The sequence below is a fragment of the Apodemus sylvaticus genome, chromosome 9 (assembly GCF_947179515.1).
Source record: "Apodemus sylvaticus chromosome 9, mApoSyl1.1, whole genome shotgun sequence".
Lineage (NCBI taxonomy): Eukaryota > Metazoa > Chordata > Mammalia > Rodentia > Muridae > Apodemus > Apodemus sylvaticus.
Genome location: NC_067480.1, coordinates 72118486 through 72141919, shown reverse-complemented (window position 1 = coordinate 72141919; position 23434 = coordinate 72118486). Strand labels below are relative to the sequence as shown.

Genomic DNA, 23434 nt, shown 5'->3' with positions numbered 1-23434 from the left:
AAGAATCACCTGAGTCTTGCTCACTGAACTGCATCACTGAGAGGAGACATTGTCGTCAGAAACTAGACAGAACTGTGAGCTAGTTCCCAGGTCCTGAGGTGGCAGCTGAAGACCTCTGTGTTTTATAAATGACACCAGCTCACTCAGGGCACCCACAAGGTACCCACAACCTAACCCTGGGCGTGTGTTGTGACTTCCAGGGGCAGAAAAGACTCTGCAGATGTCTCAAGCTAAGGAACCTGAGCTGGACCCTCCTGCCCAGTGTCCTCATGGGTCCTCCTCAGAGCGGCAGAGCGCCCTGGCAGATGTGCTGCTGGCATTAGACTAGAAAAGGGGGAGGAGAGCTGAGGGAGTACGGTGGGTGCAGGGCTCCCAGGACACCGGCTGCACCTGCGGTCTTAGGATCTGAGCTGTGTAGGTGCCTCTAGGCTGTTTACAGCCTCTGGTGTGGTGCATGGCGCAGTGGAGCTGGGAAGCAAGCGCAGTGGCCAGCATTGCTTCCACACTTGAGCAAGTGGCCTTGCTCAAATCCACACTGGGAACACTGCAGTGGGAGATGTTAGGGTGCTGTCTGGAGCTGTGCGTTACCCACGGGGCTCTGCAGGAGCCGGCTGGTGTCCTCTGTCAGCGCTGCTCTAGGGATGACTGAGGCCATCAGACCTCCCAGGACCCACAGAGCTCTCAGTGTAACCCTAGGTTCCCGCATACAAACTCACACCTGACAAAGGAACAGGTGAGCTGGGCATGGTGGCATGGACCTGTCATCCCAGCACTTGTGAGGCTGAGGCAGGAGGATTGTAAATTCAGGCTAGCTTAGGCTACAAAGTGAATTCAAGATAAGCCGGGGTAATGTAGCTAAACCCTGTCTTTAAAAGCTAGCAAAAGAAACTCCATCACGGCTAGGAGCAGCTGCCCCGCACACACAGGGCAGCATGAGGCCTAGGTACCAACCCAGGCGTCAGAGTGCAGTGAGAAAAAGGGAGAGTGGGCAGAGTGGCACACACTGTCCACCCACACATCGCTGACCCGGGCAGGAGGGTGGTGAGCTCCCGACCAGCCTGGGCTACAGGTGAAGCCCAGGCTCAAGGCCAGGCTCGGGCGGTGGAGACCAGGGCTGCTGACAGGGCTTGTGCCCTCATTTGAGGGCATGGGGGTCACTGAGTGCATTCGCACTGACCTCAGAGCCCAGGCCAGGGCACACTGTCACTGGCCCCCCACCCGCCCACCCGCCCGCTGCCTCTAGCTGGGGCCTGTCTGCACCTTGAGCCCTGGCTGCTTGGCTCCTTTCTGGCAGGCAGCATCCCAAACTTGCCATCAGTCTAGGAGAGGCCACAGAGAGCTGAGTGCACGGGGTCATGCTGCATCCAGTGAGTGACCAGCTGGCAGGCGCAGCAAGATTCTCCTGGGCAGGCCACCTCCCATCGCATCTTTGTCCCTGTCCCCGCTGGGCTGAGCAGGGGCTCAGATACCTACCTATGGCCAGGCGCTCCAGGCGCTTGCCGTGTTCTGGCGGTATGGCGTACCTGTGGGAGAAGGGAGGCACGTCAGCGCCGAGGACCTCTGGCCAGTGCGGTGAACACCACGATAGCAGACAGGGCTGTCACCACCAAGCCCTAAGGCAGGGAGGGAGTCACACCGGACACTGGGGGGGGGGGGGGGAGCTCCTGGGGTGGAGGAGGAGGGTGAGGCTATTCCGCTCAGCACCCTGCAGGGCACACGGCAAGAAGAGGATGCGGGAGCCAAGGCAGAGGAAGCTTACCACAGCCCAACAGAACAGCTGACAACTGAGGAGTTTGTCAGTGAACTAAAAAGGCGGCAGGAGACTTGGCTACCACCCTGTCATCAGAGCTACAGAGAACACAACAAGGAATTCCAGGTGTCCCAGGACCCCTGTCCAAGAAAACCCGGCACCTTCAGTTCTAGGGTTACTCCAGAATTTTCATGTCTGTACAACCTGAGGTCACACTTCCTTCCAAGGTCTCTTATCATTCACGCAGCGATGCTGACTTCTTCATAGCCCAGAGAGCACTGTGATAGAGGCCAGCAGTCCCCGTCCCCGTCCCCACCCCCACCCCCACCCCCGGGAGCTGCTGGGAAGATACCCAAGGCCTGAAAGGAACCAATTCCCAGCTCTGGCCACAATGATGAATGCAGCATCCCCGGTACACAGCGCCTTCTACTTAATTAGTGCCTGTAATTGGGACTTGTAAAGATAAGATTAATTGAATCTGGTGGCTGCTGAAGTTTAATCCATTGGAACACGCCTGGCATTATCGGGAAGTGCAGCCTGTGGGCTGCTGGCCATGGGTGCAGAAGGGTGGCCCTGGGGAGACAAGCCTGTGGGCACATGGCAGGGGGCAGTAGGCTGGGAACCTCTGTGCTTTGCTGCAGCCTGATGAGGTCATAGACTGTGCCTACGTACCACCCTGCCACGGGCCACGGCCAGTGAGGACCTTGATTCCCAGATGAGGCAGCCAGGGTTAGAGCCCAGCACTGAGCCTAGAGAAAGCTGCAGAAGCCAGGGCAGGATGGCCAGGCCCGCCGTGAAGGGCAGCTGTGGGCGCACAGCCAAGAGCACAGCCACCTTCCCGTGGATCCTGAGCGACTCCTCCTAGGGATGCAGAGGCCAGAGACCACACGTCAGACAGAAGACCTAAATCACAGGCCTTTATCAGAGCCCTGCACAGAGCTGGGGCACCACTGCCCCCGCAGGCTCGGCCGTGCTAAAGGCAGTCTGGGCTGGGAACAGTACAACAGTTCTGCCGAGGACCGGGAGCCACCGGCCGGCACTGTGACTCCATCTCTGGGCTTCGGCGAAGGCAGGTACCTCCACCGCCCTCCAGCATCCACCTCCCACGTATGGCAGCTGTGCCCAAACAGCATCACCTGTCCTGGGCAGTGGCCACCGCTGCAGACGGCTCAAGACTCTCTTGTGTCAGCTCTGGCCACTGCTTGCACACGTCCTTCCTCCCGCCTACCACTGTGTACCAATGTACACAAACGTGCACACATGGCCTCGTGCGCTCAGCAGGACCCATGCACCTTGCCCCTTCTCCTCTGAGACTGTCTCTGATAAGAGCTGAGGCCACCACCCAGTCCACCATCCTGGGTGACTTGGCCTGGCAGAGAAGCTCCAGCAGGCCAGGCTCTGTGGACACCGGGATGACCTGGGCTATGCACAGGGTCCAGGAAGACCCTTGGCCGCTAGAGGAAGCCTTTGATATGGGTGCCAAGCAGGCCACTCAAGGTCTTGGGGTTCTAAGGTTCGGCCAGCTTCTCCTAGGAGATGCATAGGCCAGAGACCACATGTCAGGCAAGATGCATGCTTCTGAACAGTCCCCATAATCCCCTGGCATCCGCCTCCATGTTCTAAATCATCTGCTATCCACAAAGTACTTCCCGGAGGTCGACAGAAGAGGCGGCCCTGTCCTGTCTCCAGCATGCTGCATGGGTCTGGTCCCCCCGCCAAGCCCATGGGGGACTGTGCGTTGGCTGGCAGGAAGCTCTATACCTGCACAGGGCATGTACTGAGGGATCGGGGTAACTACTGCACATGTGGCCACTCGCCCACACGTCAGTGACTCACGAAGCCATGCAAAGCAAGCACAAGAAAGGGCTCGGTGAGTCTGGATGAAAGGTTCTAGAAGGAAGCTATAGCTGGGGTCTGCAGGAAGAGCAGGAGAGCTGATCTGGCCCCTGCCTCCCCCAAACCCAAAACTGAATCCACAGACGTGTACCAGGGATAAGAGCTGTGACTCATCCCTGACTGCAGCCACCATAGCCAGGACCCTCATGCCTCACATCACCAAGCGCAGGCCACATGGCTGACCCTGGAGAGTGACCAAGCCATGCGGGTAGAGTAGAAGGCCCACTCGGGGAAGCTGGTGTGTGCAAACTGGAGACACAGGAGCCGCAGGCACGTCCACACGGGGCTGGGAGGCGTGAACGCTGCCAGGCTTACAGTGCGCAGTGGTGCTGAGCAGCCCAGGACCATGAGGGCCACGGGCCACATGGCCATGATGGTGCAGTTCAGGTTTCAAGTAAGGGGGAATCTCAAGGCCTCAGGGTACCACGGGTCCAGCCCTGTGGGTACACAGCCAGCTGAGCCCTGGTGAAATAGGATGGACAGGGCTTTGCGGACACACCAGTCTCTTCCTGCCCTCCTGCCTGTCTCCCGCCCACAGAGGAGGCCGCTATTAATAGTGCAATTTCTGCGGCGTTCTGTTTATCCCCCGGAAGAGCTGATGGATGTGAATAATTACCAGACTATAAAAGCCAGCGTATGTGCTGCTCTCTATTGCTCTAAATCATCAAACAAATAAAGCAAGAAACAGCGTTTCTGAATATAATTTTCCCCTCTAATGGTTCAGAATTATTATCAAGAACAATGAAAATAAGGAAGCAGAGCCTTGCCAGTTAAAAACTAAACAACTGTGTCAGGAACACGGGCTTGGGGGAGCAGGCTCACAGGGCTGTGTCGGGAAGGGGAACACGGGCTTGGGGGAGCAGGCTCACAGGGCTGTGTCAGGAAGTGGCCTTGGGCCCTGGTGGCCTCTGTCTGTCTCCCACAGACAAGGTGCCTTGCCAGGCCTTTAGCGACATCTGTGCCCCAAGCTCCAAGGACCTGCTGGGGACCATCGTGCTCAGTTCTCAATGAGGAGACCATCGTCTAGACGAGCTCAAATCAATGACAACACTGAGGCCGAGTGCCAAGCACTGCAGGAGCCTTGTTTAATGTCCACTGTTAAGGATGAGGGAGGTGGTTCCACAGTGGTGCCTATACCGTGCCAGGCAGGAAACAGCTCATACAGACCCAGGAAGAGAGCAGAGCACTCACCCTGTCCCAGAGGCCAGGCCAAGTGCCACGTGAAGGCCCCTGGTAGAGACATGCATATGCATGCCTCCCCACTCCCAACACACACACACACACACACACACACACACACACACACCGTAGCCTAGGATGTCACTGTAGATTCAACTGCAATGGCTCTTCTGGGCCCCAAAAGCCAACCTGTCATGGCTACCCTCAGACACAAAGCCCTCTGGGATAAGAACAACAGGTCATTTCCTGAGCTGGGGTCCACACAGCCCTGTAGAACGGTCACCGCTCCTCATGGGACAGCAGCTTCCCAGGCCCTGGTGGGAACAGCCCAGAGTGACCCTCTGCTTTGCCGACGCAAAGGCTGAGGCAGTGAAGATGTATCTGATGGCCACAGGATGGTGCATCAATCCCTCATGTGGTTCCTGCACACAGTGCCTTAAGTGTGCTGTCGCCCCTCAGAAGAGCTGTTCAAACATCTTGGCTCTGAGGATGAGGTCAGCGCGTTGGCCGCTGCAGACAGCACCTCAGACAGTGACAGGCCTCACTCCTCAAAAGGCCCTGGGCCCTGGGTGTTTTCCACAGTGCCACGCACCCACAGGTTGTGTGTGTGGTTGTAAGGAGAAGGTCAAGCGGGCAGAAATTTCTCAGCATATGCAAAGGGAAGGAAAGCAGACACCACATCGCCAACAGGGGCGCGGCAGTGACAGGCCGGCCTCTCTCAGTGAGAAAATGGACCAAGGAACTGACCCCCAGGTTGATCAAAAACATGCTATAGACAAATCTATACAAAACACCTAGCCCAGGTATGGTGGACACACCTATAACCCCAGTATTCAGGGGGCAGAGACGGGTCGATAGATCTCTGAGCTCAGGGCTAGCCTGGTCTACAGAGTGAGTTCCAAGCTCACCAGGGCTATACAAGGATATCTTATGTTAAAAGAAAAATAGAAAAGACAAAAAAGACAGCAAACCACTCCACATAAAAGTCTTCCTGTCCTGACCAGGACAGGAAGGTCACTGTTCCCAAGTGTCCCTAAGGGGCGACACTGAAGAGTTGACCCAGTAGTGAGAGCAAAATGAGTGGCCATCACAGACACCCTCTCTAGCTCACACTGGAGACACTAGCCAACAAAATCTGTCAGGATGACACAGGAGTGCTCAGGATGAGACAGGCTGGAGGGACTGGCCGCAAGCTAGTCAGCGCCTTGCAGAACTGAGCCAAGGCCCAGCATGCAGAGATCAACACTGGGTGGGGTCTAAGGGACACCTGTCCTGTGTCCTCAGAAACAGAATGGTAGACACACTCGCTCCCACAGGGTCTCTCTCACTGATGTCAATGGTCATACCACTGACATAAGCAGGAAACGGTGACTCCCACAGCCCTGGCCATAGCCTGGGAGACCTTGGAAAAAGAGAACATGGGATTGCAGGTGACTTCCTGGTGTGATCAAACAGGAGGGCCCTGCAGCTGAGTCACAAAAGGAGGGACCCCACAGGTCAGAGAAAAACCTGGAAGACAGGTGTTGATTGGAGGTGTCCTTGAACTCAGGCATCAGGGCACACTGGCAAACGGACTGTCAAAACTCACTGCCCACCCAACAGAGAGGAGGCCACAGAGGATGTGACACACATAGGACAGACACACAGGGGCTGCGAGCAGCTCGCTATGAGACCAGGCTTCTGTGTACCCCAATCTGATCACTTCTGCAAATGAGGTTCCGTTTGCCTGACCCGTAAGGAAGCGCTGTCCTGGCTGGCACTAGTGAGGCCTGCCCATCCGACCCGGGAATCCCCACCTCGTATTGCTCGCTCGTGCAGGTACACAGACAACACAAAGTGCAGCAAAAACAGCAGCAGCCAGAGCGAGAGGCTGCTCCCAGGACAGAGCCACTGGCTTTATCTCTAATGGATCGTTTTCTGGGACAATAGGCGGTAGAATTTGGTGTCACACACCAGCAGTGTCAATGGCTTCTAATAATGACATTTTTATTGAAACACACAGGGGATCAAGAGAGCTAGCTTGGAGAACACAGAGACTCAGAGATAGGAGGACCAACCACCCACAGGGAAGCTGGTGGTATGGGGAAGAAGTGTCTGGGTAGCCATGGAGGGGTAAATGGAGATCTGTGACTGTCACATCTTCCTGAGGACCTAGGGGGGAGGTTGGACACTGGCACATTTATGTCCAACGATCTCAGATGAGGCAGAGGCTGCATGCTCAGCTGAGATGTGGGGCCCTGACCCAACCCACGGATTTTTAGTGAAGGACAAAGACCAAAACCTACAGTCACCTATGGGCCTGGGTTGGATGTCACCCACCCAGCACTGACCAAAGTCTGAGAAATGTTCACAGGAGACAGTCTGAGAGGCAGGCCTGGTGATGGTACAGCTGGTAAGGGCCTAGTGGTGTGGGCGTGGTCGAGGTTCAGGAAAGGCACTATTTTGGACTTGGGGCCGTGGACATGCAGAGGCTTCCAATACCCTGGACCATGTCTCAGACAACAGGAGCCCCGTACACAGCCATGAGCCTGGACTCACAGTCTGATGCAGTAACCCTCTGTCAACAGTCTCCTAATGCAGGGTCAGGACTCAGTCAATCACTGTGTTCAAATACTGAAAACAAAGGATTAAGGACACGTCTTCTGGGAATAAGGAGGGGGGCCGCTCAGGACAAAGAGGGTGAGGGTGGCGACAGGAAACACTTCTGGGACCTGTGTGCTATACACTGTGGCCTGCATGGTAGGCAGCATGGGCAGCAGGCCTGTGGTACCCGAAGTCTCTCTGAGGTGAACCCAGTGCAGACCCAAACTAGCCTCGCTGTGTCTGCACACAGTGCCTGAGTACACTGTTGACACCACAAATGGCCCTGGTTCCTGCTTTCTTTATGGCCACAGGGCTGGCTTTGAAGACACATAGCCACACTGAAGCCCCACTAAACATCCAGACATGACGCTCTGGAGGGGCCTTTGACACACCTAGCCTGCTCCAGCTCAACTAGGGGCACTCCTAGCACAGAGACCCTATGGTCTCCTGCACCTGAGCTGTGTGTGCGGTTATATCAGAGTGGTGACCCTAAAGATGTGGAGACAGTACAGGGCCATTTGTTGCTGCTAGCCCTACCTCAGCCACTGCTGTAAACAGTGTGCAATAACCCCAACATCTGTGGGTTCCAGAACCTTCCCACACACAGAGGAACTTCCTGTGGCATGCTGTAGGGAGGGTCTCTATTGCTAACCCAATCTCATCTTCCAGCAGAGCCCTAATTTTCTACCTGTACCTTCTAAAGTTCCTATCCTGAGCTCTTTCATGGGAAACAGCACCAATATTTATAGGTGCCGACAGATCTGCAGTGGCCTGACTCCGTCAAGGCGGCTGGGCCAGACCCCATGCCCACAGGCTCCCCGACAGCTCTGAGGACACAGGAGAGAGCACGCTGGGGCAGCATTAGAGCTGTCGGTGCCCGACGGCCAGTGCTGGCCACCCCTCCCCATTCCCAGCATGGAGCTAATGCTGGGTCGATCGTGCTGATGCACTAGTGGGAAAATGGGAAGTGGCAGGGACAAAAGCCCTTCCAAGCTCTCTTAGAAGCAAGTTTTCTGAGAGACTCACAGCCAAGAGAGGTCCGTCCATCTGAAGGAGGTGTGATGGGGACAGGTCCTGCACAAGACCTCTGCATGGACATCCCAACAGTCATCAGCAGACCCCCTAACCCTAACCTAACCCTAACCCTCCCTAACCATAACCTAACCCTAACTTAACCCTAACCTAACCCTAACCCCCTAACCCTAACCTAACCCTAACCCTAACCTAACCCTAACCCTAACCCTAACCTACCCCTAACCTAACCCTAACCCTAACCCTGCAAAGGTGAACTCCCAGCAGGTAGTGTGCCAATCAATGCTTCCCCTGACAGAGCCAGCTCTTACACATGGTTGGAGACAAGACTGAGCTGTTTAATACAAAGATCAGTAATGGCCCTTCCCAGGCCATGCAGCCTAGGGACAGATGCATGGAGTTCAAGGACAACTAGGGGCAGCTCAAGTCCTCAGAGCAGGACAGGACAGCAGCACTGTGGACGGCTGGCGAGGGTCAGGGGAACTCAAGGGCCGCTGAAGAGCACTAGCCTGTCCCTGCACACGGCACACGTGGAGAGTGCGCACGCACAAGTGCACGTGCACGCGCATGCATACACGCATGCCTAGGCCCCCAGGCAATGCACCCTTTGTCCCACAGGAAGAAAGGAATGGCCGATCTGAGCCTGCAAAAGATTCAGTGGCTCTGGGCTAGAGAGATGGCCCGGTAGTTTAGAGCACGGGCTGCTCTTCCAAACTACCTGCGTTCAATTCCCAGCACCCATACGACAGCTCACTCCAGTTCCAGGGATCAGGCAGACATATATGCAGGCAAAACACCAATGCACATAAAATAAAAATAAGTGATTGTTAAAAACTAACTGGGGGGGAGGGGGCTAGAGAGATGGCTCAGCAGTTAAGAACACCAACTGCTCTTCCGAAGGTCCTGAGTTCAAATCCCAGCAACCACATGGTGGCTCACAACCATCTATAACAAGATCTGACACCCTCTTCTGGAGTGTCTGAAGTCAGCTACAGTGCACTTACAGATAATAAATAAATAAAATCTTAAAAAAAAACCAAAAAACTCATTGGGGTGAGCCTGGCCTCACCAGGAGACAGCCCCCCAAGGCCAGAGCTGCAGAAAGTGGAGTGTTTCCACGCGGCCTGAAGGCAGGGCCCCCGTAGGCCCCAGAGGCCCGGGCACACAGATATCACAGAGCCCACGCTCCATCTGTGATTCCTCTCCAAGAAGGAGGAAAGGAACCAGGCGTCCTGACAGAGACACTGTCAGGCACACTGCCGGCCTAGCACAGGGCCGCCCGGCTTCTTCTGCTCTTGATTTCTCTGGCAATTGAAACATTTGAGAGTTCATTCCACCTCAGAGTGCAGTGTGGGGGACATTAAAGATTGCCCTGTGAGAGAGGACACCCAGCAGATGACCGGAGCCACACAGTCAAGGTCAGCAGCAGCATGGCTAGTCTGTGATGGAGGGGACCACAAGACACAGACTCCACATCACCAAGGCCATCGAGCAGAGGGGAGTGCAACGTCAGACAACAGGCTGCCCAGAGGAGCTGGGAGGAATGTGGGAGACACTGAAGACCCTGCATAGGGCGTGGGCCAACCCTGGGAGAGCTGACTCATCGCAGACAGACCCACCTGCACTGTCAGGCAAGAGGCAATGGGGAGAGGGAGGAGGGGGACGGGCAGAGAGGAGGGGGAGGAGGGGGACAGGGGCAGGGAGGTGGAGGACGGGGCAGGGAGGTGGAGGACAGGGCAAGGAGGAGGGAGGAGGAGGAGGGGGTCAGGGGCAGGGAGGAGGGGGAGGAGGGGGACAGGGGCAGGGAAGTGGAGGACGGGGCAGGGAGGTAGAAGACGGGGCAGGGAGGAGGGGGACAGGGCAGGGAGGAGGGGGACAGGGGCAGGGAGGAGGAAGACAGGGGCAGGGAGGAGGAAGACAGGGGCAGGGAGGAGGGGGAGGAGGGGACAGGGACAGGGAGGAGGGGGACAGGAAAGGGGAAGAGGGGGGCAGAGAGAGGGAGGACAAGGTGGAAGGGAGAGGAATCCCCAACCAAAAAAGTAGGCCATATAAAAACCAAAGAGAAACCCACAGGCCATCACCCCAGCTCCGGCTGATTCAGGAGCCCAACTCAGCTCCAATTCCCCAAACCTGTGGGGTGGCAGGGGCTCCTCACACCCCACCCGCCTGCTCGCTCGCTTGCTGCAGATTAACAGCTCTGATTTAGGCAAAGAATGCAGCTGGCTTCCTGCTCGGCACTGCTTACAGAGCTCTGCAGTCCAGAAGCAGACTCTAAGTGGAGACAGAAAGGCTGGACAGTCGGCTGCGGCCCTGAATGAGCCCCAAATGCACATGGTGCCCTGGCTGCTCCGACCCTCCGATCCTGGGGACACAGCTGCAGGCCCGACTGTGGAAAGGACGCAGCGGGACAGCTCACGGAGCTCATGGCACAGGCTGTGACTCAGCTGCACCCTGCCTGCCGCCTGCACCAGATCCCCTGAAATTGCCCGTCATCATTATAGCGCTGCGGTGGCTAATGACACAGGGCTCATCTTGCCGCGCCAGGAGCCCAATGCCCCAGTTCGAGCTCAGGAGTGTCTCAAGCCTGTTAATGACCTGGCTCCAGAGGCGGCTGAAGTGTACTGCACAGCCTCAGCAAGCAGAGGCCAGAGCCGCAGCATTAGGGTAACAGCAGCTGTGGCCAGTGAGGCCAAGGGCCCAATGAGAGGGCAACAGGGGCACGAGCCCAGGGGTAACACGGTTGTTCCTTGCTAGCTTCTGTGTGTCAGGACCAAGTGGTTGCGCTGGCGGGAGTGCTAAGGCCCACAGGGCAGAGCTTTGGTTCCAGCTGGAGGGTACCCCTGGCTGGCTCTCAATCACCTTACATTTGGGGTCTCCTGGCTTCTAGCAGTCCTGAGGGAGGGAACACACAGTAGCCTGAGGACTGACATTCTACTTCACACGCAGCTTGCAGTGTCGAGACAACACAGGTCAGGGGACACTGAATGGTTGCATCCTTGGGACAGAGGCCAAGGCCATCACCGACATGTAGACTTGGTAGAGAACAGTCCTGCCACAGCCATCCTTGGCATGCTGGCTGCACGGCCACAGAGCCCGCTGTCAGGCTCTGCAGCACAGGGCTGCTACCTGGGACAAATGTCACCCATGGAGGAGGCTCTTTCTGCAGAGTTCTGCCATTTCGTAAAACTCCTAAGACAGCTGAGGACAAGCACCACAGCCAGGTGCTCTAGAGAGGACAGAGTGGCAGCACAGGGACCAAGAAGGAGCCCCGCACCCCCACTCCCACGCCCCAGTGGCGATGTCCCCACACCAAGGGACCATCACAGTCGCTGGCCTCAGGTCGAAGCAGGGATAGCAGCAGCTCACAGACTCCCACGAGTCATTCCAACTCAGACAGGGGGGAGGCGGGGACCTGCTCTTTCCAAAGTACTGCAGGGCATGCGTGGCCAGGTGTCTGTCACACAATGGAGACAGGACAAGGGAGGGGCTCAGCAATGTGAACCAGAGAAGAGACAATCATTCCAAGCCGGCTGCCCCCTGCTGGCTTCCCCATCAGAGGGATCTGGTGGCCCAGCTGACAGCTGGGAGGAACCACACTCACAGGCGCAGGGAGATGGTGTAGGGCGCAGGGACTGTCTTTGCTCCCTCAATATGGGGCTGTGAGGCACTCAGAAGGCAGGACCATGCCAGCTGAGAGACCCAAGCCAGGGTGGCTCTCCAGCAGGCCCAGCTGTCCTCAGGGCCTTAGAGGGCAACTGATAGAGGCCACCTTCCCTAGGCTAGGCTAAGGGTCTGGCCACCATGGCAGCCACAGGAAATTACCCAGGGAGGAGGAACTACTGGGAGACCTCCAAGTCCAGGCCTCTTCCTCATTTCCCATACAAGGCACTGTCCTTGGAGGCCTTACAGCAGCTGCACAGGGTGCCCAGTCCTCCAGAGACCCCAGTTCAAGAACAGCTTTCTATAGAGAGCATGAGAGCCCACCCCTCCTCCAAGTGCCACCTTCTGGGGACCAGGCAGAGCCTTCCCACATGCACCCACCTTCAAACTCCTTGACCCCCCAAATCACACCAGCCAAAGCTGCAACAGATGCAGAGAACCTTCAGAAAATACTGGGACCTGCAGATATCCTCATGTATCCAAAACCCAGCATGGTGCTGAACCAAAACACAAAACACAGACTGTACTGGAGCTCTGATGGAAGAGCGGTTGCAGCAGGTCCCTCTGAGAATGAAGCATTTCATTTTGCAGGGATGTTCTTAAACAGGAAGGTAAGCAACTAAAAACAGCCCCAGGAAGTCCCTGAAACCGAGCAGCCTCACTAAGCCCCTCCCACCAGAGTGAGCAATGAGCAAAGCTGAGCTCAGGAAGCCAACCTGCCTGGAGACCTCAGAGCAGCTGAGGCACTCAAAGGACAGTCTGCACCCTGCCGCCCTGCCGCCCTGCGGCCCGCAGGCTGGGCGTGAGCATCAGGTTCCCAGCCTTCTGAGCTGTCACTCATGCCTTGGTGATGCAGCTGTCTCTGAGTCATTTCCACTCCAGTATGTGACCCCTCACACATATGCCTGTCAGTGACCCCAGTAAACTCATGGCACCACGCTGGATCTGGTGGTGTCCAGACTAGGAACTGTCATAGGCTCTGCTAGCATTCCTTCTAGACTCTGCCTAATGGTTACCAGGCAATGTCCAAGTAGACCTGGCTCACTATAAAAGCAGACGTCGGCCCCTTCTTTCTCTATCTTCTCTCCCTGACCCCCTTATTTTTTCTCTCTCTCCCCGTGTTCCTGGCCAGCCTCTCCTCTTCTCTTCTTCTCTCCCCCTCTTCTTCCTCTTCTTCTCCCTCCCTCCCTCTGTCTCCCTCCCTCCCTCTCTCCCTCCCACTCCCCTCTCTGTCTTTCTCTGACTCTCCTCCCCTTCCCATGTCCTACTAACTCTATTCTATAGAACCCTGTCCTATGGCTGGTCCCTCGGGGGAACGGATGTCGCAGCGTGGGCCTGCCGAGGCTCCCTCCCACCTCACCATACTGTGCAGACTGTGCTCTACAGAGCATATCCTGGCTCTCCTTTTTTTATAAAGCACAACAGGCTCCCTACCTGGGGAAAGGCACAGCCACCCAGCCTGCTAACTGAAGCCAGGAAGCCAGGAGTAGCTGGGGGTGGGGGATGGGGGTGGGATGGGAACAGCTGCCTCACTCGGAAGGTGGGAGCGCCATCTAGTGGTTGCCAGGAGTAGGACACCCTGCTTATATTCTCACACACTAATACACTCACCCACACCTGCTCAGGCAGGCAACTGCTATGCACAAATAGTGACTTGCAGCAGGAGTGGCCATTGATTCGGTTTGGATCTGTGGGTGTCATTGGCCCTACAGGACAATAAATCACGAGGAGCAGGTCCTTGCCACTGCCACATGGCTTCTCATGGGATCCCTGGGCCCCAAGTGTCAGCCACCACAGCTGCCCTCCACTGAAGTGGCAGCAGAGCACCATGGGAGGAGTCACACGGCTGTTCAGGTCATAGAGGATGGTGGCACCAGAGGCTTGGGGCCACCCTGGGGCTGAGGACACAGACTCAGCTGCTTGTGGGACACAATCACCAGCCTGTTACTGTCAAACATGCTTCAACAGACAGGGGCCTTGTGAGCTGAACTTATAGAATGGGGTGTATGTGTGTAGCTCCATCACCCCAGAGCCCACAGTGAGCACGGGATCAAGCAGGTAACTGTTGAAGAGAAGAGACGAGAAGCACAGGAGACGGCCTCAGGACCACCTGCGCGCCTATCTCGACTGCTCCTAAGGACAGAAGACCTGGGCCACCCCTTGGGTTCGGATCACAAATGAGGACAGGGAACCGCAACAGCATCCACCGAGCCCCTCCCATCATGACTGATTCAGCTCCTCCCCTCTGTGACACCAGAGTCAGGCAAACCCTTTCTCCTCTGTCAGGATCTTGTCACAACAGGAAAAGCAGCTAAGAGCCCGGCTGACAGGGCTGGCCACACATCCCCGATCCTCTCCCAGGTCAGAGGTCACCTCCCCATGCACAGGGGACTGAGCATACGGGGGGACTGTCCTGGATGCCCAGCGTCACCACAGAGCCCTCAGACAGAGGCAGACTGGGAGACGCATCATGGCCAGGTCTGAAAGAGGAGGAAGGGAGCCAGGGCGTCTGACGCTGGGACAGTGCATTGGTTGCTGCCTGTGGCTCCGGGAACCAGGAAGCAGCAGCTTAACACTAATGGGGTTTCTCACCTCTGTAACTGCAAGGAAACAGAGCTGGGACGGAAAGGCACAAGAATGTCAGCAAGGGAGACAGTTTGAGGAGACACGTTCCATCCAGCCCAGGCCCAGCCCAGCGAGGCCATCAGCTGGCTGTTGACAGGATAGCACAGGGCTCACATCAAGTCAACAGAGCTGTTCTCCGGGGAAGGAGAGCTGCCTAGGGCCGAGTGGCCTCCACAGAACAAGGCCTGCCCAGCGCAGAGCAACACACGGGAGGCGTGCTGAGGGCAGGGTGTTCCTGTCACACCTGGAGCCTCAGGGAGGTGCTGGACGACGGGGGACGGAAGGACCACAATGTGTAGTTACAGGGTGCCACTAAGAGGCGCCAGATCCCAGTGTTCAGTGTGCAGAGGAAGACCGGAGCTGTCATCTTGTGCTGCAGGGAGACCAAGGCCACACAAGGGCCTCAGACACAACGCACTTGAAGGGAACAATTCTGCTGGCACCTCACTCTGCCTCCAGGGCCCACAGGACCCAGTCCCGATAATGTGGCTGGCAGAGGCTGAGGCAAGACCACAGCCCCACTCACTGCCCAGGATGGCAGGAGTGCATCCTGTCAGTGCCATCCTGGGTCAGAGCACCCAGCCAAGAGTGAACAAGACACTCCCCGTAGTGACCCCTCAGCCTTCCCGTGGCTCACAGCCAGGCACTCACCAGGACTTCGGCTCGCCAAAGTGCAGGTAGTTGATACTGTAGAGGTCCATGTCCTCTGTGTGCCAGGCAAACGTGGTCTTCCACATGCCAAAGTACAAGTAGGGTGTGTTGACGCCCTCAATGATGGTCCCGCACTCGCGCTCCACCATGTCAAGGATGGTCCTCAGATTGCCAATGTTCCACTGGGCCACGTCCTATGGACAGTGAGTGTGCAGTCAGCAGAGTCCTTCCAGGACGCGTGTATCTGGCTGCATAGTCACCTGAGGTACAACAGCATGGTGACTGAGGTAAGCCAGCATCATGTCCCCAGGCTCTATGGTCCTTCAGACAGGTCAAGGGGCCAGAGGTCACGTACACATTGGCTTAGGCGCCACACTCCCACCTGCCACCCCACCCTTCTGGAACAGCAGGCGTCATGTAACTGTCCACAAGCCAACACATGTTAAGGGACACCCACAACTTGGTAGTAACCTCCATACCTCTAAGTAACCCTGAAGGACAATCTCCATGCGGAGTAATCCCTTCACAAGCACATGAACCCATGCTCAAGTGACAGCCCTTCCAGGACTCTGCATCAGACAGGTCCAGACAGCTTCGGATGCCTGCAGGCAAATGTGGATGGAGCCCCCACCGTGACCCAAGCTCTTGTCAAACGCTGTGACCCGGAGCTAAGGCAGAGGGCCTGCCCCTAAGAGAGCTGCCAGGGTACATGCTGGGATCTCAGAAGGGTGATCCTGGGGTGCCCAGGCCCATCAGGAGGACAGAGGCTACTGAGGCTACGACAGTGTAACAGCAACAGGTCATTATGTACAGCGGCCTTGCTGCTGGCCAGCAGCTGGAAAGCAGACCAGACCCGCGGGTCCACCTCTGATGCAGACCTCAGACAAACACAGCCCTCAGCCACATGGACCTAGACAAGACCCACAGGAGGCCAAGCAGGCCTCAGCCCACACAGCCCCTGCCTGACAGGCGGGGTCACACCGTGCGGTCCCTCCACTGTGACTTTGTGGAGCGAGGCCTGTTTTCTGATGTGATAGGTATGGCTGCACAGCTGTGAGTCCTCTGAATCCTGTGCTTCTAACTGCTGTGCCGTGTAGCTTGTCAGCTGTGCATGGCCGAGGTGCCGTTAGAAACAATCACAGCTACTGAGAGGACTCACCATGAAGGTCCCTGACACCAAGCCTGGTGACCCCAGTTCAGTGACACAGAGGCCAGACACATGTGCCTACACACAAAAAAAACAGACACACACCACACACGGCTTATACAACACAAAACCACCAGGGAGAGGCTTCAGTGAACCCAGACCCAGAACCCATGCAGAAAGCTGGCCGTGACCCTACACACCTATAATCCCAGCCCTGGACAAACGGAGGCCCCCAGCTGGCTGGCCAGCTGGTCTAACCTAACGGCTCAGTGAGACACTCACAGGACACAAGGCAGGTCACGTGACCGTGGAGACGGTGTGGCACTGAGTCTGGCTGCTTATCCAGGCTGAGTTCCTAGGGCCCTCATGGAGGCTCATTCCAGAACGACTCCAGCTCCAGGGCATCCGACACGCATGCAGGCAAAACACTCATACACACAGAGTAAAAAGTAATTTTTTTGTTTTTGTTTTTGAGACAGGGTTTCTCTGTGTAGCCCTGGCTGTCCTGGAACTCACTCTGTAGACCAGGCTGGCTTAGAACTCAGAAATCCTCCTGCCTCTGCCTCCCAAGTGGTGGGATTAAAGGCGTGCACCACCACTGCCTGGCATATTTAATACATATTTAAAAACCCAACAATAAAAAACACAGTAGGCCAGGTAACTGCAAGCACTCAGGGTAGAGTTTGGAGGTAGGCCTACCTTCTTGAGGTTGAGGCAAGCTTGTCTACACAGTGAGACCCTGTCCTCCCCGCCCCTCCCTCCACTGCCCCCCACAAGAAACCCAGCGTAGACAGGGCCTGGATCTGAGAAACACAAATGAGATTATCTGCTGGCCTCCTGTGTGCACATGTGCACACATACACACACAAACTGTCAACTGAGAGAACCTTCCAACAGCACACGGTGAGTGCAGGGCAGACAGCTCTGCCCTGGGCAGTCGGGCTGTACCTGAGCCCGGCCAGGAGAAGGTGGCAGCTGCCAGCAGCAGCTAGGATCCTGTCACAGCTCCACACCTCAGCAGGCCCCACACAGAGATGGGTCAGGCTGTGGCCTCCTATGCAGCAGGCCACCCTGGGCCAGAAGCCAGCACAGCCCTGCCATGTGGTGTCTAGGACACAGAGCTGGGGACCACTGGAGCTGGGGTGGCCTGAGAGGAAAGGCACACAGGCAGCCACTCTCCTCCCCTCCCGGAGTCCACGCGTGACGTGGCCAGGACCAGCACTTCTGGGCACTTACGTCGTCATAGAGGGAGCCGCTGATGTCAGCTCCATAGATGGGTGAGACAAAGGTCAGGTTCTTCCAGTACTTGCGCTCAAGGTCATCGAAGTCCTGATGGCGTGGGGTACAGTACCTGGAGACAGGGCAGTAGTTCAGGCTACGTTCTGGGCAGTGCAATGCCTTCTAGCTGCCTCAGAACCCAACTCCAGGAACAAGGCTGGATGTGCAAGGAGGGGCACAGAGCTCTGGGAAGCGGGAGCAGGGAGCACAGGGACCACGGGTCTGTGCAGGCCGCGACTGGAGGCTTTAAGACGCATGGAGCAGGAAGAGGTTTCCAGGAAGCGTGGGGGACCACCACGGAAGGGCTTCCTCCAGGCCACACACGGGGATGAGGGAAGCCCCCAGGGACAGAGACAAGGACAGGGTGAGGGTCAAGTTGTCTCCAGAGCGTGAGGAGCCGAGAGCAGAGAGCCGCTCTCCCACGCACTTCTCACTGTTGGCGAGGCGGCGGTACTCCCCCACGGTCATGGCCTTCTTCTGGATGTTGTACTGCGTGAAGAGCCCCGACTGGCCCGTCACCACCTGCTGGATAGGTGCCGGGATGACCACATCATCGATGTCATCGTACGTCTGCCGTGGTTTCCACTCCTTGGGTGGGATGATCTGTGGGGCGGAGAAGGGTGTGGCTGATGCAGCTCCCGGGGCAGGGGATCCCTGGGCCCCAGTTATCTAAGTGTCCTCCGCTAGTGCTGCCAGACACAGGCACCACACAACCATGACAGCTGTGGTAAACAAGATGGCAGATGGGCCCCACTGCAGCAGTCACGGAGACACACACAGACACACCACATAGGACAACTGTGAACCAGGGCTGAGTTGGACATGGTGTGTGTACTTCTAAACTGAGCCAACACGTGTGACACCACTGTGAGAAGTCTTACACATGAACCTGGTAAACAGGCACGTGGGTGCCTCTGGCTGAAGGAGACAACTCTGCACTAGCCCTGCCCAGCAGGCAGGGCTGCTCTGAAAGTCAGCACAGCAGCAAGCTGCAAGGAGCGCTCAAGACCAGATCGGAGCAGTGTCTGGGGGCCCCAGAAGATGGGAGCGAAACCTGGGGGAGGGGAGTCCACACACAACCAATGATGCCAGGTGGGCAGGTGGCTGCCCTGAGGAAACTGAGGCTCAAGGGCTCGTCAACTCAGCCCAAGCACTGGGACGGGGGCCAGCATCTGACAGGTAAGCTAGGGCAGAGGGAATTCAGAGAACCCAGGCAGGGGCGTGAAGGTGGCATTTTCACCCCAGCAGTGGGCAGAGCCAGAGCGGTCCAGCCATCCTCCAGGGAGGGTGGAGGGCACAGGCCAACGGTCCTCAGGCTGCAGTCCCGTGGCCTCCCAAGGGCTCCCTCTCCGCAATTCCAGAAGAGGAAGCTACCCTGACCCGCTGCAGGCTTGGCTCTCAGCTGAGAGTTCTGAAACTTGCTGGCAGCTTCAGATGGTTCAAGTGTCATCTGCTGTCCCCAGGGACTCCACTGTCACACAGACAACACACACTCCCACTGCTGTGCACAGAGAGGGAACTCTTAGCTGGGGCTTCTGGCACCTGTCTAGAGACACCTGTGGCTGTCACACATTGAGGACATCCTATTCTGCAGTGGGTGGAGATGTTGCCCAGGACATCCCAGAGAACCAGTCAGCCCTATGTCCACAGCGCAAGGATGGCTTGAGACCACACTTTTCTAAGGCTAAATAATGGCAGATGAGGCGGCCACAGAAATGGCAGGTAAGGTAGGTGGCCACGGGGCAGCAGTCATTCCGGTGAGCCGCTGAGCTTCCTCCAGGAGACCGTAAGCCAGGGCCTCGTGGCCCTCACAAGCAGCCAGGAAGCCCTGGCCTGTGCACCCAGCACGTGCTCAGAACACTCCCCACCCTTGGGTGGTCTGGCTCTCACTGCCTATAGCAAGTACCCTCTCAGCTTCTGGGGAGGTGGGCGACGGCAGCTGTGCTGCCAGCACAGACGTGTACACACACCCACACACCCACACATGTCCAAACACACACCACACACACACACACCATACACATGTACACACACACCACACACACACACACACACACACACACTACACATGTACACACACACACCACACACACACACACATACACTATACACATGTACACACACACCACACACACATACACCATACACATGTACACACACACACTACACACACACATACACATGTACACACACACCACACACATACGCACGCACACACACGTCTACACATATACACACGTCTACACACATACGTCCCCACACACACACCATACACACACATACACATGTACACACACATACACATGTACACACACATGTCTACACACACATACACACACATGTCCACACACATGCACACACATTTACACACATGTACACACATGTCCACACACACGTTCACACACCACACACATGTACACATGTCTACACACATACATACATGTACACACATGTCCACACACATATGCACATGTGTACACACGGTTACACATACGTGTATGCACACATACACACACATGTCCATACACACACACACATGTCCACACACATACCCATCAAGGCTGATGAACCCCTATCCCTTCAGCTCATACGTGGCCATCAGAGTGCAGTCCACAGATGCTTCTGGAATCCATCTGCCCTCAGAAGGTGGGAAGAGGTGTGTGCCCATGCTGTGCTGGACGTGTGTGCCCAGGGCTCTAATGAAGTCAGCGTCCCCAGCATCCTCTCCCATGGATTAACAGAGACCACAAGGTTCCACGGAACCTGAGCCACAACTTAGTAGGACAGCCATTCGGACGGCAGGCACACAGAGCACAACTTAGTAGGACAGCCATTCGGACGGCAGGCACACAGAGCACAACTTAGTAGGACAGCCAATCAGACGACAGGCACACAGCGGCGAACGAGGCGCTTAACCTCTGCCACTTAATCAAGAAGTCAAGGTGTCTCCTGGCAGCACCCCTAGGCCTCAGGCCCTTCCACCCCTTCCCCCCAGTAGCTCTGTCCCTCACGGCAGCAGCTCTGCCCCACCCAGGCTGGGCTGCTCCGCGGCATCAGGAGCACACGTGCCCCGTCACAAAAGCAGGGCCTCCATGTTTGAGAAGGCCGGAGAGGCAGTGCCCTGGTGTCTGGGCACAAAACAGCTTGGGAGTGGCATCAAGCACCTTGGCCAGGCCAGCGCGGTGGGCACCCTGCGACTCAATGTAGGCCACATATCTGTTGAAGTCCCTGAATTCGTCCATGGTGGGGCGGAAGGTCATGATTTTGCAGCTGGGGTTCTGGGCGCCGTGGTCCTCAGACCCCATGGTTGCAGCAAAGTGGAGCGACACCTGTGAGGAGATAGGAGCAGTCAGACAGGCCTGCTGCCACCACCACCACGCTTCCCTCAGAGGCGATGAAACACCACAGCTGCTGAGGGCCACAGCAGGCAGCTGTGCTGGGCCACAAACCACCAAGTCCCATCACTCCCACCAAGAGTCAAGATGGCACCAGTTGAGTAAACACAGGAACCCTCCTTCCCAAGCTGCTGGGGTCCCAGAAGGTGTGTCTTTTCCAATCAGAGGCCCTGGAGCCCAGCACTGTTCTCAACGGGGGCCTTCCCATGTGGACCTTGTAGCCTGAGGTCACCACGTCCACCCAGGAGCCCTGTGCACACGTGAGGGTTGTGCACACTGGGTTGTTCAGAGGGTTCCACTTGTGCACAGGAGCCAACTGTTTGAAGCCTGGAGTCCATCAAGTTATTCTTGGAGCCCTGGACCAGGAGGGCAAATCCCATCTGTCTGAGGCAGCCCAAGCCACAGCCAACATCGATGTACCTGTGCTGGCCTCCGACCTGCCCCTTGTAAAGGGATCCTCTCAGCCAGGTGCCCTCTCCTCACTGGGCGAGCATACGGCCTGCAGCCCAAGGTCCAGAAAGGGTTGTGGAGTCCCATCCTCCTACATTGGAGATCCCTCTACAATGGCCCCAAAGTGGGCATAGAGAATAGCTCCTATGCGCTTCCCAGGATGTCCACCAGATGGCAGCACATGCCCATAAATAGAGTTCAGGGCTTGATTACAGCCGTGAGCTGGACCATGGGTGGTTGGTGGTTGGGCACCCAAAGGCTGCAGCCCTTCTGGGCTCTGGAGAGGAATAAGGCTGCATGCATTACCTGGGTGTCCTGGGGGTCTACTAGACATTTCCCTCAGAGCCCACGGGTGCATAGGGTTACAGGGAGGGGCTGCCAGACACTGTCCTCCAGGATGCCCTAAGGGGAAGGTCCTAAGCACAGAAGCTATCCTGCTAGAGATCTGATCCCACTGCCAGGTCTCAGGACTGCCACTGCTCCCCACAGCCGCACACCATTGCTGAGCCCACTTGCCACACCCAGATGCAGAGGTGAGAGCTAGGGAAAGACGATGCTGAAGGAGCCCCTCCCCTCAGGGGCCTCAGCAGCCTGTGTCAGAGTGGGAGGTGGGAGGAGCATGGGAGGGAGGGCGCAGAACCACTGACTCATCTCAGCCCTGACCACGGCCGGCCCTCCTCTGCTGCCTCACAGGCCACACGAAATGGTGGAGCAGAGTGTCTTTTACAGGCAGAGTCCTGTGCTACAGAGCGATCCCAGAGCCGGAGCACTGGGAACCAATGGCCTGTCTCCCTACCTCATGGGATAAGGTGACCGCAGCCTTCACTTCCCTTTCACACAGGTTCTCTCCTTCATGAGGATTTTGTCCTCCTACCTGCCTGTCTCTTGCTCAAGACCAGTATGGCCAGAGCAAGGCCCAGGTTACCACCAGGGTCCTGTGTGGGCAACTGTGGGGGAGATGAGACCTCAGAGCTGTGTTTCACAGGGGGGAAGGGGGCACTTCACACCCCACACTGGGTGCTAGTGACAGTGGGGCACAGAGCACCACACCAGGACACAGAATGCAGCCAACCTCCTGCTGGCCGGCCACATGAAGGCTCACCGAGAAGGCCAGGAAACAGCAGGCAGTGCCACCCAGACACGCGGAGGTCAGAAGGCCACCTGCAGTCATCAGCTCTCTCCTCCACAACTGTGACCCAGGGATTAAACCTCGGAGTTGGCATGCTTGGCATCAGGTGACTTTACCTGACAAGGACTTGGGATCCTGAAGGTCCCGGCTGCAGATTATCAGCAGAGGATCAGGCCCACACTGACCCCTCTGGCTATCCTGAGAGGCACAGGAGAGGTGTGGACTAGGATAGGAGAGACAAAAAGCCACTCCCTCAGAAAGAAAAAGACCCTCAGGATGAGAAGCAGGATCAGCCAGAGCTCTCTGGGTGTGTCATCACCAGGGATGCAGGGAGAGGAGGCTCGAGTCCTACTAGAAGCTGGACCAGCAGGCTGGCACGTCAGAGCCAGCCCCAGATGCCCAGGAGAGCCAGGCAGGCCAGACACCGCACTCTCCACCACAGACCACCATGAACCTGGGCACCATCTGAGGATCTCCATATGGGGCAGAGACATCTTGCCTATAGCAACTAGTTACAGCTGCCACTGGGGGTACACAAAGACATGGGGTCCCAAAAGCCCCCAGGACACAAACATGTCCATTACCTGTAATGGGCCCAGCACAATGGATTCTAGGTGCTACTCACCTTGAGGACCTGGGCTAGGTGGAGCTAGTAGCCT

At 56.8% G+C, this 23434-nt stretch overlaps 1 protein-coding gene across 5 annotated transcripts in view; it reads right to left on the bottom strand.

Annotated features, from left to right (window-relative positions):
• Kdm4b (lysine demethylase 4B) overlaps window positions 1-23434 on the bottom strand; it is an 82372-nt gene that overhangs the window by 36199 nt on the left and 22739 nt on the right. For all 5 annotated transcript variants that reach the window (XM_052191757.1, XM_052191752.1, XM_052191754.1 and 2 more), the window contains exons 2-6: window positions 20966-21130; window positions 18229-18404; window positions 17760-17874; window positions 15377-15570; window positions 1474-1523 (exon numbers count right to left, since the gene is read on the bottom strand). In XM_052191757.1, coding sequence (XP_052047717.1) covers window positions 1474-1523; window positions 15377-15570; window positions 17760-17874; window positions 18229-18404; window positions 20966-21106 — 676 coding nt within the window. In that variant the 5' untranslated portion in view covers window positions 21107-21130. The remainder of the gene's footprint in view (window positions 1-1473; window positions 1524-15376; window positions 15571-17759; window positions 17875-18228; window positions 18405-20965; window positions 21131-23434) is intronic.